The sequence below is a fragment of the Athalia rosae genome, chromosome 3, assembly GCF_917208135.1.
Source record: "Athalia rosae chromosome 3, iyAthRosa1.1, whole genome shotgun sequence".
NCBI classification, from domain to species: domain Eukaryota; kingdom Metazoa; phylum Arthropoda; class Insecta; order Hymenoptera; family Athaliidae; genus Athalia; species Athalia rosae.
Genome location: NC_064028.1, coordinates 16,480,422 through 16,494,925, shown reverse-complemented (window position 1 = coordinate 16,494,925; position 14,504 = coordinate 16,480,422). Strand labels below are relative to the sequence as shown.

Genomic DNA, 14,504 nt, shown 5'->3' with positions numbered 1-14,504 from the left:
TCTTTGAAATCATTAAAAATTAATTAAAAATCACGTACACGTACGACAGCGTCCAACCGCGACTAATCACGGCTTACAAATTAGTCGTTGAATTATTCCTCGAATTATATTCGACGAATCTCTACTCGTAACGTGTGCGGAATAAATAGTTACTTAGAATCGACATTCGGAGTCGTGATAAATCAGAGAAATAATCTGCGGTCGCACGGGATGACCGAAAGCCCAAAGCAACGACGAAGCGACGAGATCGCTAAAAATATACGTATATCAGGGTAGTAGAAACGACTTTGCCGATGGGAACCGTGAAGCAGAGAAGGCGGTAGGACGAGGAGAAAAAAAGGGAAGAGGAGCAAGAGGAGAAGGAACAAGAATTTCAGCATCAACTTAAGACACTGTACCACCGGTGCGCTCTTAGAATTATCCCAGTTAAATTCAATGCGGAGTAAGGGAATTGAAAAGAACCTACGAATAAAATAACAACGAATAATCTACGTAGACAGGAGAGGAAGACTCACCTTTATGTAGATGATGATGAGCGATTAATGTAGATGCGAGTATCCTTTTTGATGTGTATCACAAACTCGTGTATGTACGTAGTGGATACGATCTAACGATGTGTCCGTTAAATGGCGAAACAAAAATAAAATTCAAACTATTTGGAATAAAAGAAAGAAACAAAAAAAAAAAAACAAGGCGAAATCGAAAGCAAAATCGAAATATTACAGAGGTATGATGAAACGCGGCAAAAAAATCATAACACAACAATTACACCGCAGTCACCGAGTTTATTATTCGGGCCGGATTCTCTCTTCCCTCGTTGCTCCTTTGGTTGGTCGTCCGTTGGTTTTATTACATGTTATGCATACACTGAAGCGTTTTGCATTCATCCATTGTTAGAACGCGGTGCATAAGAACGCCCCTTATAATATGCTACAGCAACTCGATGCTCACGAGAAACTAAGCACATCGTTTAGTTTAACCACACGAATAATTTGTTCACCGCAAGCACTTCACTTACGGTTGGACTCGTACAACCGAGGAGCTTCGCCAGCACCACCGTACAGCATCGGCATCACTTTATAACAACAATAATTGTACCTAACGAGTAACGGCACATCACGAGTACCCGAGACACACTGAAGGGTTGGGAGTATACCGCGAAGTATAACCGAGATCAGCGGATTCTGTGAAATTAGTGGATTATTGTCCGTTGATCGGTGTTTCGCAGGTGAACATTACCCCGTGTTCGCGGCGGTTTATCGGTGGACGATACGAACGACAACAAAAACAAACGCGTTCAATTTACGATGTATCTATAGGACGGTTCTTCCGACTCCCCGAACGAACCCTTCGAGGGCTCGACGACGGCCTAAATAGAACTGGGCTAAAAATCTTACGGGCCAAGTGTTTCAACGTGCTCCTCCACGAGTGTGCTGCTCGTTGCGCCTTCTCCGTCTCTCTCTCTCTCTCTCTTTCCCCTCCCTCCTTTTCTCTCCGAGTCGCCTCTCCGCGGGGGCAGCCTTCCTTACTCACGAACTCGTCCCATTGTTTAGCCCTAGAGTGGCTGTCGCCCCTCTCCTTCTATTTTATACTCGTTCTACTCCAACTTCCAGAGACACAGAGGAGGACACCGTAAACCTAAACGATGCACAGCCACGAGAAGAGCAGCGCGAGACACGAGTCGCCCTGCTTGCCTGCTGCTGCTGCTGCTGCTGCTAGTCTTCCTCCTCCTCCTTCTTCTTCTTCTTCTCCTTCTTCTTCTTCTGCTTCTGCTTTTCTTTCTCGTCCTCGCTTTGCTCGAAATGAAAGCGAGCGACGCGAACGGCCGGCGAACGGCGAACGGCGTTCGTCGCTCCGCTATCCCGAGAGTGTTTCTACTCCCTCTGCCCTCTAAAGTCTGGCACTTACGGACCGTAAGCTTTAGCTCCGGGTATAAACTTCACTTAAGTTCACTTCGCTTCACTTCATTTCACTCGGTACGTCACTGTCACTGTCAACCGTCGACTTCGTTCCCCACTCCTCCGTTCTCTTCTCCCCCTAGCGCGGCTAGGTGGGAGTATTTTCAGATTCGAAACGCGCTTCTTCTAGTTTTGAACGGAGGAAATTCGATCTAAGCACGCGAGTCCATTTTGCGACGTGTCGCTCGGATTTGAACAGAGACGTGCGGACGTTGTATCGCACAATTTCAACGCCAATTACAAATCGCCCCGAAGTTTTTCCACTCCAACGATACGAACGCGCCGAGAGTCGCGGGTCAACTTGCCGAGCGTAGCAAATCTGCCCAACAGGTGGCCATGTTGTTTGACCACGCGGTCGGGGTAGGGGCCACTCACCGGCCGATCATTGGCGGAATCTTCCGAAACACTCGAAACGAATCGGTCGAACCGTAGCGAGGCGCCAACTTTCGATCATTTGCAATATCAAACACCCCTCGTCCACCGGAATTTTAAGCGTAAAGAGAATCGAATTAATTTAACGACCAACACGACGTATTAAGTATTCCGACCTTATTGCAGCGAATTTATTATCCTGGGAATTCCGAGACTCGAAGCAAATGGCCCCGGCTCAATGGAATTCGAACAAAAACTTATACCTCGCATCATACCCGTTTTCATTAATTTGCTCGATCCTCTATCGTCGTACCGGATTTATATTTTAAGCTTGTTGCGCCGGTCGATTTTAAATTGATCATCGATTTCTGGCGGATGCAAATATGAAATTAATTGAGAAAACAACTAGACTCATTGGAGGTTGCGACCCTGACGGGTGTTTGATTTGCTTATTACATTTATTCGCCGTATAAATTTTATGTCCGCGTCAATGAAAATCGTAAATGAAAGCGCGCACGAAGATCACGCGACGTTGGTCGGATAACGTTGTATCGGTAGAGCACATAAAAAGTTGTAGACCTACGCATCTCCGGTGATAAATAATGAAAAACGCCTTAATCAAAGTTACGTGTCAGCGTGTAGCGCGTCCGTCTGACGGTCTACTGAAAATGTAATTTCTTTTTTTCATCAAGAGTTGAACGTAGAAATAGGGAATCCTTTTACTTCCTTATCTTGGATTCGAAGAATCGAGATGATCGAAAATTGTTATTATCGGTTGCCGACCCAATTCAGCAATGGATGAGAAGACTTCCTCCATGTCATACTTCCTCTTTGTCGTCGTCTTGTTGTTATAAGTTCAAATCTATAATGTCAGCTCTGTAAGTCGTCGCATACCAAAGCCAGAATGAAACGGGTATAATATACAAAGTCGTTGCCTGGAGAGCTGCGGCAAGAGAGCTCTGTGTAATAAGATTGTAAAAGACCTCCAGCATAGGACCCAATTGAAAAGAAGCATAACCGATCTCAAAGGCATGTCGCAGCTTATAATCCATAGGTATATTACAAGCTGCAATGCCCGTTGGCCGCGGGGTAGTTTTCCACTGTTGTTGAACTGCACCGGCTATATAGCTACGAGTACAAGACGCTGGGAGGTCATGCACCTAGTTATACATACGTATATAGACGCTCGATTCGTTTCTACGTGGAGCGAGATATCGACGTATAACATTGCGAACATCATCATCGCACAGTGTTCGAACACCGTGCATTTATTTCGAAGAGTATATAACACAGATATCTCATACTTCCGCAGAGAAAAAATAATAGTCCCTACAAGGATGAAGAATTCGTGATCGTATTGTGGTCATTTCAATTTTGAAAAAGATGCTGCAAGGAAAATGACAAACCTGCGATTACAAAGTTATTGACAATGAATGTAAATTCAGAAATAGATGTTTAGTGATCGCGATAAATACGGTTACCGTATATTACTAGGGTTATCGCATGGTTTGAGATAAGTAAAATACTGCTGATAGCGCATCTTAAAACGAACTTTGCAACTGTTTTAGCTTATTTGATCAGTTTAGTATTGCCGTGGCGGTGGTAGAACGCGAACGTGTCTTTAGGAATATTAAACGAGTCATTATTATACACGGTAAGTAGTTGGCACAGTCAACGTATCATATGAATCATACGACGACACACCATAATATTATAGAACGATCATTTTCACTATACATATTTTACGCAGTTTCATTCTACGCGTTGTATTATAGTGTATATCATAGGTATGCATAAGTATATCTTTACCTATACGAGATGCATTAATTACTCATGCATTTATGCTTATGTAGTCAGTTTCAAATATAATTTATGTAGCTGAAAAAATGGCGCGCAGAAAACTATTCAAATTTTCTATATCGGATAAATGATTGAACATTACAGAAGCGAGATGATTTCATCATGTTGGTCGAGGAACGCTGTCCATCCGGAGCCTCCGAAATCGCTTTTGTCACCGCTAGTTGTTCCAGAAAAGACTTTGATGGCTCCAGGTCCAAGCAACAGTTCAACCCGCGTACTCAACGCCATGAAAAATCAAATCCTCGGACATTTACATCCGGAAATATGTGAGGTTGTATCTCCGATAGATATGCCTATGAAGGAACAAGAAAAAAAGTCCCGCCCACCGCTGCACTAACGATATCCTAGAAGATAGCGCGTTCTTTTATAAAACAGCAACTCGAACAATTACGAGAAAACGCGGTCTATTTCATTTGAATCGTGTGTAATAAATTATTGTTGTCGTTACGATAGTAATTGAATAGTTAAAATCATCCTTTTTAATTTAATCTAAAGCAATAAATCAACTCTAATTGAATAGCTTTGGAAATACACACCCAGACGCTCGCTCGAACCCTGAACTTCCTGAGCATGGGCAACTTGAAGCGCGAGCACGGATCTATAGATCTTTTTGCGAGAATTCAGGATCCATGTAATCAGAGTTTTCAAGAATTACTACTTGTCGGGTATTCATTCTTTTATAAAACAAAAAAAAAGAAACAATTGAAAAGAAAACTAATGCTGCGACATAAGTTCTCCCGGTACGCTGCAGTGTGTTTTTGGTTTATAAAATCGATCGATAGAAATATGAGCGACTTTTAACCGCGCTCACCTTGCAATAATGTTTTACGATTCGAAGTGCACCTGGATAAGATGAGATATCATTTGACCAATAGTCTTTTATTATTAAAAAAAAAAAAATAAAGATAAACTTACCGATATACCATGCGAACGAGCGCTTTCTGATGTCGTCTACCACACACTGCAATATCCCGTTACCTCGAACGAAAAGAATAACGTTAATATCGATTGATCTTTCACTAATACCTTGTTCAAATCTGCAGGTTTCAATATATTTACCTACTCCAACTATATCCGGCAGTGTTGTTACGATAATAAATACAATTTTCGAATACTGCCCGCAGATGATGGACGAGATCAAAGCTGGACTTCAGTACGTTTTCCAGACAAAAAATCGTCTCACTCTTGCGATCAGTGCCTCGGGGCACGGAGGAATGGAAGCTTGCCTCGGTAATATCCTTGAGAAAGGGGAAACTGTTTTAATATCAAAATGTGGAATATGGGGAGAGAGGGCTGCAAATATGGCGACCAGAATCGGCGCCCACGTAAGTGGAGTCCTTCACACATTCTCATTTTCATTTATTCACAGGGTACATGTTGAAAAAAAAACATTATAGCACTTATTTTTGCCCAATAACTTCGCAAACCAAAGCCGTAAATCCATTCCTTGCTCTGCCGACAGGTAGAATTCCTCGAAACTGAACCTGGAGTGGCTTTTACCTTGGATCAGCTCGAACTGGCGGTTAGAAAACATCGTCCAACTGCCGTCTTTGTAGTCCACGCCGAATCTTCAACTGGAATGAAACAGCCCCTTCAGGGTGTCGGTGAAATCGTTCATAGGTGAGAAATCCCGCAAAGGAGATTTCAATCAAATTATCCAACCATTAATTATGATACCTGTACCACAAATGCAGGTACGGCGGTCTGCTAATCGTTGACACTGTGGCCTCTTTGGGAGGTGAGCCATTTTATGCCGATGCTTGGGGCGTCGACGTCGTTTATACCGGAAGTCAGAAAGTTCTCGGTGCCTCTCCTGGAATAACACCGGTCACCTTCAGCCCCGCCGCAGAGTAAGTATTTAGTCACCGCTCCAAGTAAGTGAGGCATCGTAGCTATGATGAGAACCAAGTTAAGTCATCCAGGATTCGAGTTGGGAGTCAAATCTAGAATAACAATTGAAACGTGAATCGTGACCAGCGTCAACCGCTAGCTGCTCATGGTTACGTACTGATCTAGCAAGGTACGAATAATTCTGATGAAACCGCACCATGTATTTGCGCAGGTAGCGGCTGCGGTACACCCATTTGATCGGTGAATGAATTTAAAGAAATCAGACATGTTTCCTGCAATGCTCATGAATCACACTTTGCTACATACGTGAGAAAGTTTTTACGAGTCTTGTTTTTTTTCGATACACCATACCTACGGTGTAAGTAAACGATTATTTGAATCGTTTTTCTCTCGTTATTAACAACGCCGATCGATGACGAGATACTAGTTCTAATTCCCTCGTTTTCGATGACGTTTAACGGTATGCATATAGCTCTGCATCCTAACGTTTGAGTTTTAATTTCCTCGCCCCGCTTTTTTTTTAGGAAGAAAATATTCGAAAGAAGAACTCAAGTCCCAGTTTATTACTGGGACATGACAATCTTGGGTGATTACTGGTCATGTTTTGACAAACCGACACGCGTGTATCACCATACAATAAGTGCCACATTGGTTTACGGTTTGAGAGAAGCTTTGGCTCAGCTAGCCGAAGAAGGTCTCAGAAATACCTGGGCAAGACACGCCGCGGCGGCTGAAAGATTAGAAAAAAAACTTTCGGCGTTGGGCTTAGAATTTTTTATTCCAAATCCCGAAAATCGCCTGAAAACTATCGTCTCCATAAAAATCCCCGATGGCGTGGACTGGAAGGTCGTAGTGGACCACGCTATGAAAAAGTAAGCTTTTCCGTTATGATAAAAGTATCACAAATTTTATGCCGAACAAGTGAAGAAATGATACTATCAATCCGTCTACAGATACAGGATGGAAATTGGCGGTGGTCTTGGCCCAACGGTGGGTAAAATTTTTCGCATTGGTGTGATGGGTGTAAATGCGAGTGCAGATCACGTGGACCGGCTCTTTGGAGCCTTAGATGAGGGATTGAGATATGCTCGCAGGTCCAAATTGTAAATGTCTCAAACATTTCAAGTCGTTATCGTGGCGTGAAAGTTCTTCACTGGATTACTACACCTGCGCCGTTATGTGATGAGAATAGTTTAAACCGTTCAATTAATGTATGTTTATATTTGTGAGCGGATCAACGAACTACGCAAGTCGATTTCTATATCCCTGTCGGTATGTACTCGATTCTTGGAACATATCGAGAGCCTGAAGAGAGCACGATCAGCGAAAAACCGGCCCGACAAAGTGGGAAATACTAAGAGGATAGATTCTCTCTTTATATGTTAGCTCCGTAGTAGGATATCCCCGAATTCCGTGTTGAAATTGAGAATAGAAATAGTTCAGCTACATGAATGTTATCCTTAGATATTGCGAAAATTATATTTCAGTCTCTAGTCCTCAAGGTCAGAGTATTATTTGAATTATCTTCAGAAGGATCCAGAAATCTAGGTTTTTTCAATGATTAACGGAGTCAGTTTGTATTAATTGTAAGCATATGAATGGCATGATTAAAATTTATAACACACATATTTGATTACTACTGCGTGGACTACTCACGATTGAATAAACTAATCGTCGTTTTGAGCTGTTTCCTAAGTTTTTGCGAATATTTCCAATTTTTTTCGATTTCTTTCAACTCTACTAAGAATGACACACCCTGATCTCTATTGATTAAAATCCGTGAAAAATGATGCACTCTGGGTACTCTTTATTTTGATTCTCGTGAGACCGACGCATCCGGAAGATTTTTTATTCAACTCTGTCGAGAATGACGCACCCTGGGTACTCTTCACTTTCACTCCGATCAAAACGACGCACCCAGGTTACCCTTAATTTTCACTCTGAACAAAATGACGTACCCTGGATACTCTTTTTTCTCACTTTTGTTAGATTGACGCACCCTGGATACTCTTTATTTTCAGTCTGATCGAAATGACGCACCCTGGGTACTCTTTATTTTCACTCCGATCAAAACGACGCACCCTGGTTACCCTTAATTTTCACTCTGAACAAAATGACGTACCCTGGATACTCTTTTTTCCCACTTTTGTGAGATTGACGCACCCTGGATACTCTTTATTTTCACCCCGATCAAAATGACGCACCCTGGATACTCTTTATTTTCAGTCTAATCGAAATGACGCACCCTGGTTACCATTAATTTTCACTTTCGAGAGATTGACGCACCCTGGATACTCTTTATTTTCAGTCTGATCGAAATGACGCACCCTGGGTACTCTTTATTTTCACTTTCGAGAGAATGATGCACCCTGGGTACTCTTTATTTTCAGTCTGATCGAAATGACGCACCCTGGATACCCTTAATTTTCACTCTGATCAAAATGATGCACCCTGGTTACTCATAATTTTGTACTTCAAACAAAATGATGCACCCTGGGTACTCTCCATTTTCGCTCTCGTAAGAATGACGAACCGTGATCTCTCTTTATTTTTATTTTTTTTAGCAAAATTTACGCATGTAGTGCCATCTGACAGAATCCTTGCGAACTATTTTTAGCAAGAATTGTGCGCCTGGCGCTATCCGACCGAATCCTTGCAAACTATTTTTAGCAAGAATTGCGCACCTGGTGCTGTCTTACGGAATCCTTGCGAACTCTTCTCGGAAAGAATTGCGCACCTGGCGCTATCCGACGGAATTCCTGTAAACTATTGAATACCCTGACGCATGTTCAATCAAGGTGCTTCACTCTGACGAGAGTGAAAATGAAGAGTACCCAGGGTGCGTCATTTTGATCAGAGTGAAAATAAAGAGCATCCAGGGTGCGTCATTTCGATCAGACTGAAAATAAAGAGTACCCAGGGTGCGTCAATCTCACGAAAGTGAAAATTAATGGTAACCAGGGTGCGTCGTTCTTACGAGAGTCAAAATAAAGAGTATCCAGGGTGCGTCATTTTCAACAGAGTTGAATGAAAAATGTTCAGGGTGCATCATTCTTACAAGAGTCAGAACGAAGAAAGTTCAGTGTTCATCATTTTCAACAGAGCTGAAAAAAATCGAAAAAAATGACATGGTGTAACTCCGGTTGCATATCAATTGGCACCTTCAGGGACTAGGGTTCAAGTGCGTTAATTCAACATCTGAACGAACAAGAGTTGTCATCTTACTATGTTTGTCCCTACACCATTTCTCACTGATGGGATATAGCCTTTACGTTTTCCTCCAGGACTATATCCTCTGTATAACAACCCCAACTTATAACGCAGTGTTGAAGATACTATGAGTATCTGTGATAAAGAACCGTGAGGATTATCGTGATGACGTCACATACATAGGCACCTAATCATATTAATGAGTTGATATTCGATCGTAGTATTAGTACATACATGGCGTAGAAATCATTTTTTATTGTACACAAGAATAAATATATTTACGATCGTTAATCAAAATTGTATAATAATTATCAATGAGAATTTTTATACAAACACGTATTTACATTGAATTTTTTTTGTTGTTTTGCTTTGTTTTTTGTTGTTTTTTTTTTTATTAATGGAAATACTGAAATCGGTATACACTTCGTTTTTCTAAGATATATCGTTATTCGCGTAATCATACTGTTACAATTTATTCAAATATTAGCAATATCAACGATACAAGGTACATTAATAATTATATCTCAATTTTATATAGTATGTATATGTATAATGCGAAAGTTATACAATGATGAGCTAGTGTAGTGTAATGATGATATATTCGATATTAATTAATCAATTAATTAATTAATAACATTTTGGCACAGTATAGAATAGCATCAGTTTCCTTTTTTTCTTCTCAACTTTCGAACTCTTTTCACCTCTTCAACTTATCCGAACTATTTTACACGAAATAAAAAAACCTACTGTATACATTATATGTATGTAATATACATAAACGGCCATCGTCGTTTTCATAAAAATGAAAAATGAAATGAAACGACCATTAAAAAACCAAAAAAAAAAAAAAACAATGTCGCGTATTTCTCCTCGTGTTATTATAAAAATCATGATGTTATTAAATGCATCTAGTCGCGCGCCAAGCGATAATAATCAATCGAAGCACACACAATAAATAAGAAATTATATCGTATATATATATATATATATACTTGTATGTACATATATACCATCGACGAATAATAATTATTATTACAAAGAGATTGCAAGGCACTTCGGACAGTATAATAAATTGATAATTATTATATATCATAATAATTGAGGAAATATAAAAAATAAATTCACAATTCCAACAACTAGAAAATTTGATTACTGCAGCCTCGATCGCGATATTACTTTTCCATTTTACTTCCATTCCTTTTTCTTTTTCACTATTCATGATTTTACGTATCGAACAACAAAGAATATTATAACAATACCATATTTTTTTTTTTTAAAGTAAACAGTGATGATGAACAACAATTATTACTGTTAAAACATTTTTAACGCGCCACACTGCAGCGCCTGTTCTTCTATCTATACTCCGAATCTCGACTACTTCTCAATATTTAAATATTCGCATTAATAATAATTATTATTACTGTTATTACACTATTTATGTACAAAATATTAGTGGCTAACTACCTACTTATCGCTAAGCTTATAGCTTCAGATTAAAAGTGAAATGAAAAGTGATTAGAAAAAAAAGAAATGAATTATATAAAAACTATTTGTATGATATTGACTGATAAGTGTATACGGATACATACAAGGCACGAACGGTTCGGTATGCGGCAAATCTCTTCATTCAAACAAACCCTGATTTCAACTTTCAGTCGCTCAGCTCCATCGTTTCAATATTTACGATATCAATACTAATATTCCTACTGATACTTCTCTTACGTTTTCTTTCTAAATAAAAGCACATCAATTGCGTACATTTTTCGAATGACACTTGCCAGTTAATATTGTAACATTTCACGATCCAAAAATCCTTAGACCTATCAATAAATACGTTCGATAATTATAATATCAATAATAATAATAATAATAATAATAGCAATCTTATGATAATGATAATAATGATGAAAACAATTATAAAGATATTAAAAAAAATGTTACCATAGAGATGTGATAACCTTTTATTAATAGGAAGTTTAGTCGATTATTTAATTAACCATATAATGCAATAGTTGTAATTATAATAATGATAACAATAACAGCTAGAATTACTGTTATTATTATTGTTATGAGTAAAAACGTTAGGTTATTACGCTACTAGTGGGCCATTCAAACATTATGTCACGTAAACGATTTGGCGAATCGAGAGGGTTTATACTGTAGTAGAAAATGAGATGACGAATTGTATTCAGAATGGCTTCTAGGAGCGATGACGCTTGTATGATGCTGACGGTGACGTCTGAGTGTAAACAATAATTAATAATGACGATGACGATAAAGATGACGATGATGATGATAATGGTAATGAAAATGACGATAATAACAATAACAAGCAAAAGTTATTTGTATACATATAGATACATTACATACAATATATATTATTATAAAGAATATAATAGCAATCGTATAATAACTGATGCCGCCATCGAGGTTGTTCAGTCTTCTTTGGTTGCTGGGTAACTTGATGAGGTTGGTGGGTGGTGGGTGCAGGATGTCTACATACATACGTACGTATAGGCATGTATTAGAAGCCGCTAGGGCGGAGGGGTCGATGGATGATTAAACGGGTGATTGGATGAACGGAGGAGTGGGAGAGTGGAAGAGTTATGGTAAGAGGTGAGGGCGATGAAGAGGGCAAAAGGGTTATACGCCGCCATAGTACCGGGGTCAGCTTCCGTTCAGTTTATCCATTTAATCAAAATCAATTGATTAATAGATGCAGACTATACATACTACGACGACTGAAGCGCAGAGCAGCGAGTGGAAGTCGCCTTGCGTAGTTCTCAGAGCTAATCCGATGCACGTGGAGGTTGCATTATGCAAATTTAGTTTAACGAGAGAAGAACTGAGCAGTCGCACCCTCGCGCCTCTGATTCTCCTTATTCAATATCCCCGCATAATACATACAGCGTTCTATATCTTCTACTTTTGATAAGTAAACATGTCACAGACTTTGAACCTATCGTGGAATCAATCTAACGACCGACCTTCTTTTTCCTATTCTCTTTTACAGAATATCATGCCTCCGCTCGGAGGGAAAGCACGTTGACTAAGCCATATCATTTGCAATAAATACTGGATCGAGTGAAATGGAGAGTAGCTAATACCTACCCCCCCGCATACCGCTTGCGATCGATCGTGTAACGTAACTCGTGGATTTCACCGACTATCAATGCGTGTACATACGAACGTGACTGAAAAGAGATTTCACGAGTTCATTGAACGCGTTTTACGCTTAGATTCATACCGGTTACATTGCACCGTGTATACTATATGTATAGCACGTCTATTGTGTGTACGTGGATAATTTTCATCGATTATACATATGATATCGAGGCGTATAAGGGGGCGGCGAGGTACGTCGGTAAAGTTCTGACGTTTTATCGCGGTGACATTTGTCACCGCGAATTAATCTTGTGAAATGCGAATAATTAGCGATGCAGAGCGTGAGGCACCGCGGGCTGCACCTTTTTCTACATACCGAATTAGTTTTAGCGCGCATCGTTGGATTATTTAAATCCCGGAAGTTCAACTGTTGATGTGTTCGCGTTTACCCGTACGTTTCGGATGACGCTGACGCTGATGACGACGCGCCCTTTTGCACTGCGTCGAACAACAATCGTCGATCTCTGCCGTTACAACGCCGCGTTTCTTCTGCTGGGCAATAGAGTTGCACAGCGAACGGGGACACCTTTTCCTGTCACACTTTACCTCGCCGTCCTGCGAACCAAAGAAACAAAAAACAAATTGTCAAATTTATAGCGATGCGGTTACATTTTCGGTCATTCAATAAAATACAGCGAATCTCGAGGGCGGGTCGGACGCACATGGAGTTCGGCATGATGAGCAATGAAAATCCTGCACAGGGAATCGTTTAAAACGAATTACGGGGGATCGAGTTTTCCATCAGGCGTTCTAATGAACCGCAACTCCATATGTCTTATACAAGTGCCGTTTAGCAGTCCGGATCGAATGCCGTTCGATCCGATGTGTATCGTTATAAGGTATACGAGGTTTCTGCGTGGAATGCTAATGTCTCGGTTGGCTAGCGCGAAAGAATTCGAAGTTGGTATCTATTATTTGGACCGAATTACGCAACGGTTCGGTTGGTTTGAGGCATGTGTAACGAAATTCCTAAAACTCTTCTCCCAAAAAATTCCCCGACTGCATGTATACCTGCATACGTACGCGCGAGAAATACATATGTATACACACATATATAGCGCAATGACGGTACCTAACGCGAGACAGCGTCAAAAATTCCTACCCATTATTCAGAAAAGAAGATGATAATAATAACGATGAAAAAACTAAATGAAAATAAAAATCAAATAATGAGTGTAAAAGAAAAGTCGGGCGTACATAATTCTTTTTTTGGTGTGTATCGTAACTCGGCTATAGAGGTGTAATATCAAAGGAATCCCGCCGTCGAGGCGCCAGCGTGTATCCAAATTGGTCGCATCAAGCGTAGCTGCTTTTCGCGTAAACATATAAATCTCGGGTCTAGTCACATCTGGAAATCACTAGCATCGATCGTTTAGTTCGCAAGTCACTGGGGGGTGCAAGACGCCGCGTCGCGTATTTCGCTAACAACGCGCGTGCTACTCGCGCTCGAAATACTTGTCAAGTATTTTCTAGCTCCTGTACTCAACGATAAGATACGGAGGAGACATCGAGTACGAGATAAACACGCGTTGCGACTCGAGGGTTGTTCCCGATCGACCGACTGACTACGATCTATCATCGAAACATTTTACACGTAAGCGCATAACAGGGTCTCTCCGGAAGACACGGGGAGAGAAGAGAAATGACGCGAAATGATGCGAAACCCCCGAATGAATCGGTACAACGAAAAACTTCGAAAATTAGAAAGAAAATGGAAGAGAGAGGAAATAAAAAAAAAACTATACGTATACGACAACATGTGGGAAATAATCTGCGATGTTGATAAAATTACTTTACCGCGAAATAGATCGAGCTCAAGGCTTTATATCTGGATAGCGGCGAGCAAAGTCGTACGGTTTGTCAGTTAAATATCGCACGGCGATCATACGCCAAGTAAAAATTTCTAGCAATAAATAGATCCATCGAATACTTTTTTTTTATTTAGTCTTATTCTCTACTTTTTTTTCTTCTCAGAAATCATTTCTGCGTCTGAGTACCTCGCAGCGATATTATCTTTTGAATTATAGGAACTCTTTAGCGGCGAGATTGACTCACTCGTTTGAAAACCGAGAATATAGCGAGGAGAAC

At 40.4% G+C, this 14,504-nt stretch overlaps 3 protein-coding genes across 5 annotated transcripts in view; 1 reads left to right on the top strand and 2 right to left on the bottom strand.

Annotated features, from left to right (window-relative positions):
• Positions 1-5,460, bottom strand: part of LOC105683394 (rho guanine nucleotide exchange factor 10) — a 43,082-nt gene extending 37,622 nt beyond the window's left edge. For 2 of the 3 annotated variants that reach the window (XM_012395944.3, XM_012395945.3), the window contains exon 1: positions 516-1,781. The gene's annotated coding sequence lies outside the window, so the exon portion shown is untranslated. Of the gene's footprint in view, positions 1-515; positions 1,782-5,105; positions 5,169-5,249 lie in introns of those variants that run through there. The other variant, XM_048652671.1, reaches the window with a different exon arrangement.
• Positions 3,827-7,736, top strand: LOC105683442 (alanine--glyoxylate aminotransferase). The gene is made up of 7 exons (XM_012396027.3): positions 3,827-3,984; positions 4,275-4,461; positions 5,315-5,515; positions 5,653-5,810; positions 5,885-6,040; positions 6,566-6,913; positions 6,995-7,736. Exons 2-7 carry the CDS (start codon positions 4,282-4,284, stop codon positions 7,146-7,148), a joined length of 1,197 nt encoding a protein of 398 aa, XP_012251450.2. The 5' UTR covers positions 3,827-3,984; positions 4,275-4,281; the 3' UTR covers positions 7,149-7,736.
• Positions 7,737-9,590: 1,854 nt separating this feature from the next.
• Positions 9,591-14,504, bottom strand: part of LOC105683441 (dorsal-ventral patterning protein Sog) — a 41,121-nt gene continuing 36,207 nt past the window's right edge. The window contains exon 8 of the mRNA XM_012396026.3: positions 9,591-12,971. Coding sequence (XP_012251449.2) covers positions 12,780-12,971 — 192 coding nt within the window. The 3' untranslated portion in view covers positions 9,591-12,779. The remainder of the gene's footprint in view (positions 12,972-14,504) is intronic.

Excerpts from the sequence above, each read along its gene's own strand:
- LOC105683442 (XM_012396027.3), top strand. The coding sequence starts at position 4,282 with ATGATTTCATCATGTTGGTCGAGGAACGCTGTCCATCCGGAGCCTCCG. Across the intron at positions 5,516-5,652 it reads CGACCAGAATCGGCGCCCAC|GTAGAATTCCTCGAAACTGA; the intron begins GTAAGTGGAGTC and ends CTCTGCCGACAG. Across the intron at positions 6,041-6,565 it reads ACCTTCAGCCCCGCCGCAGA|GAAGAAAATATTCGAAAGAA; the intron begins GTAAGTATTTAG and ends CTTTTTTTTTAG.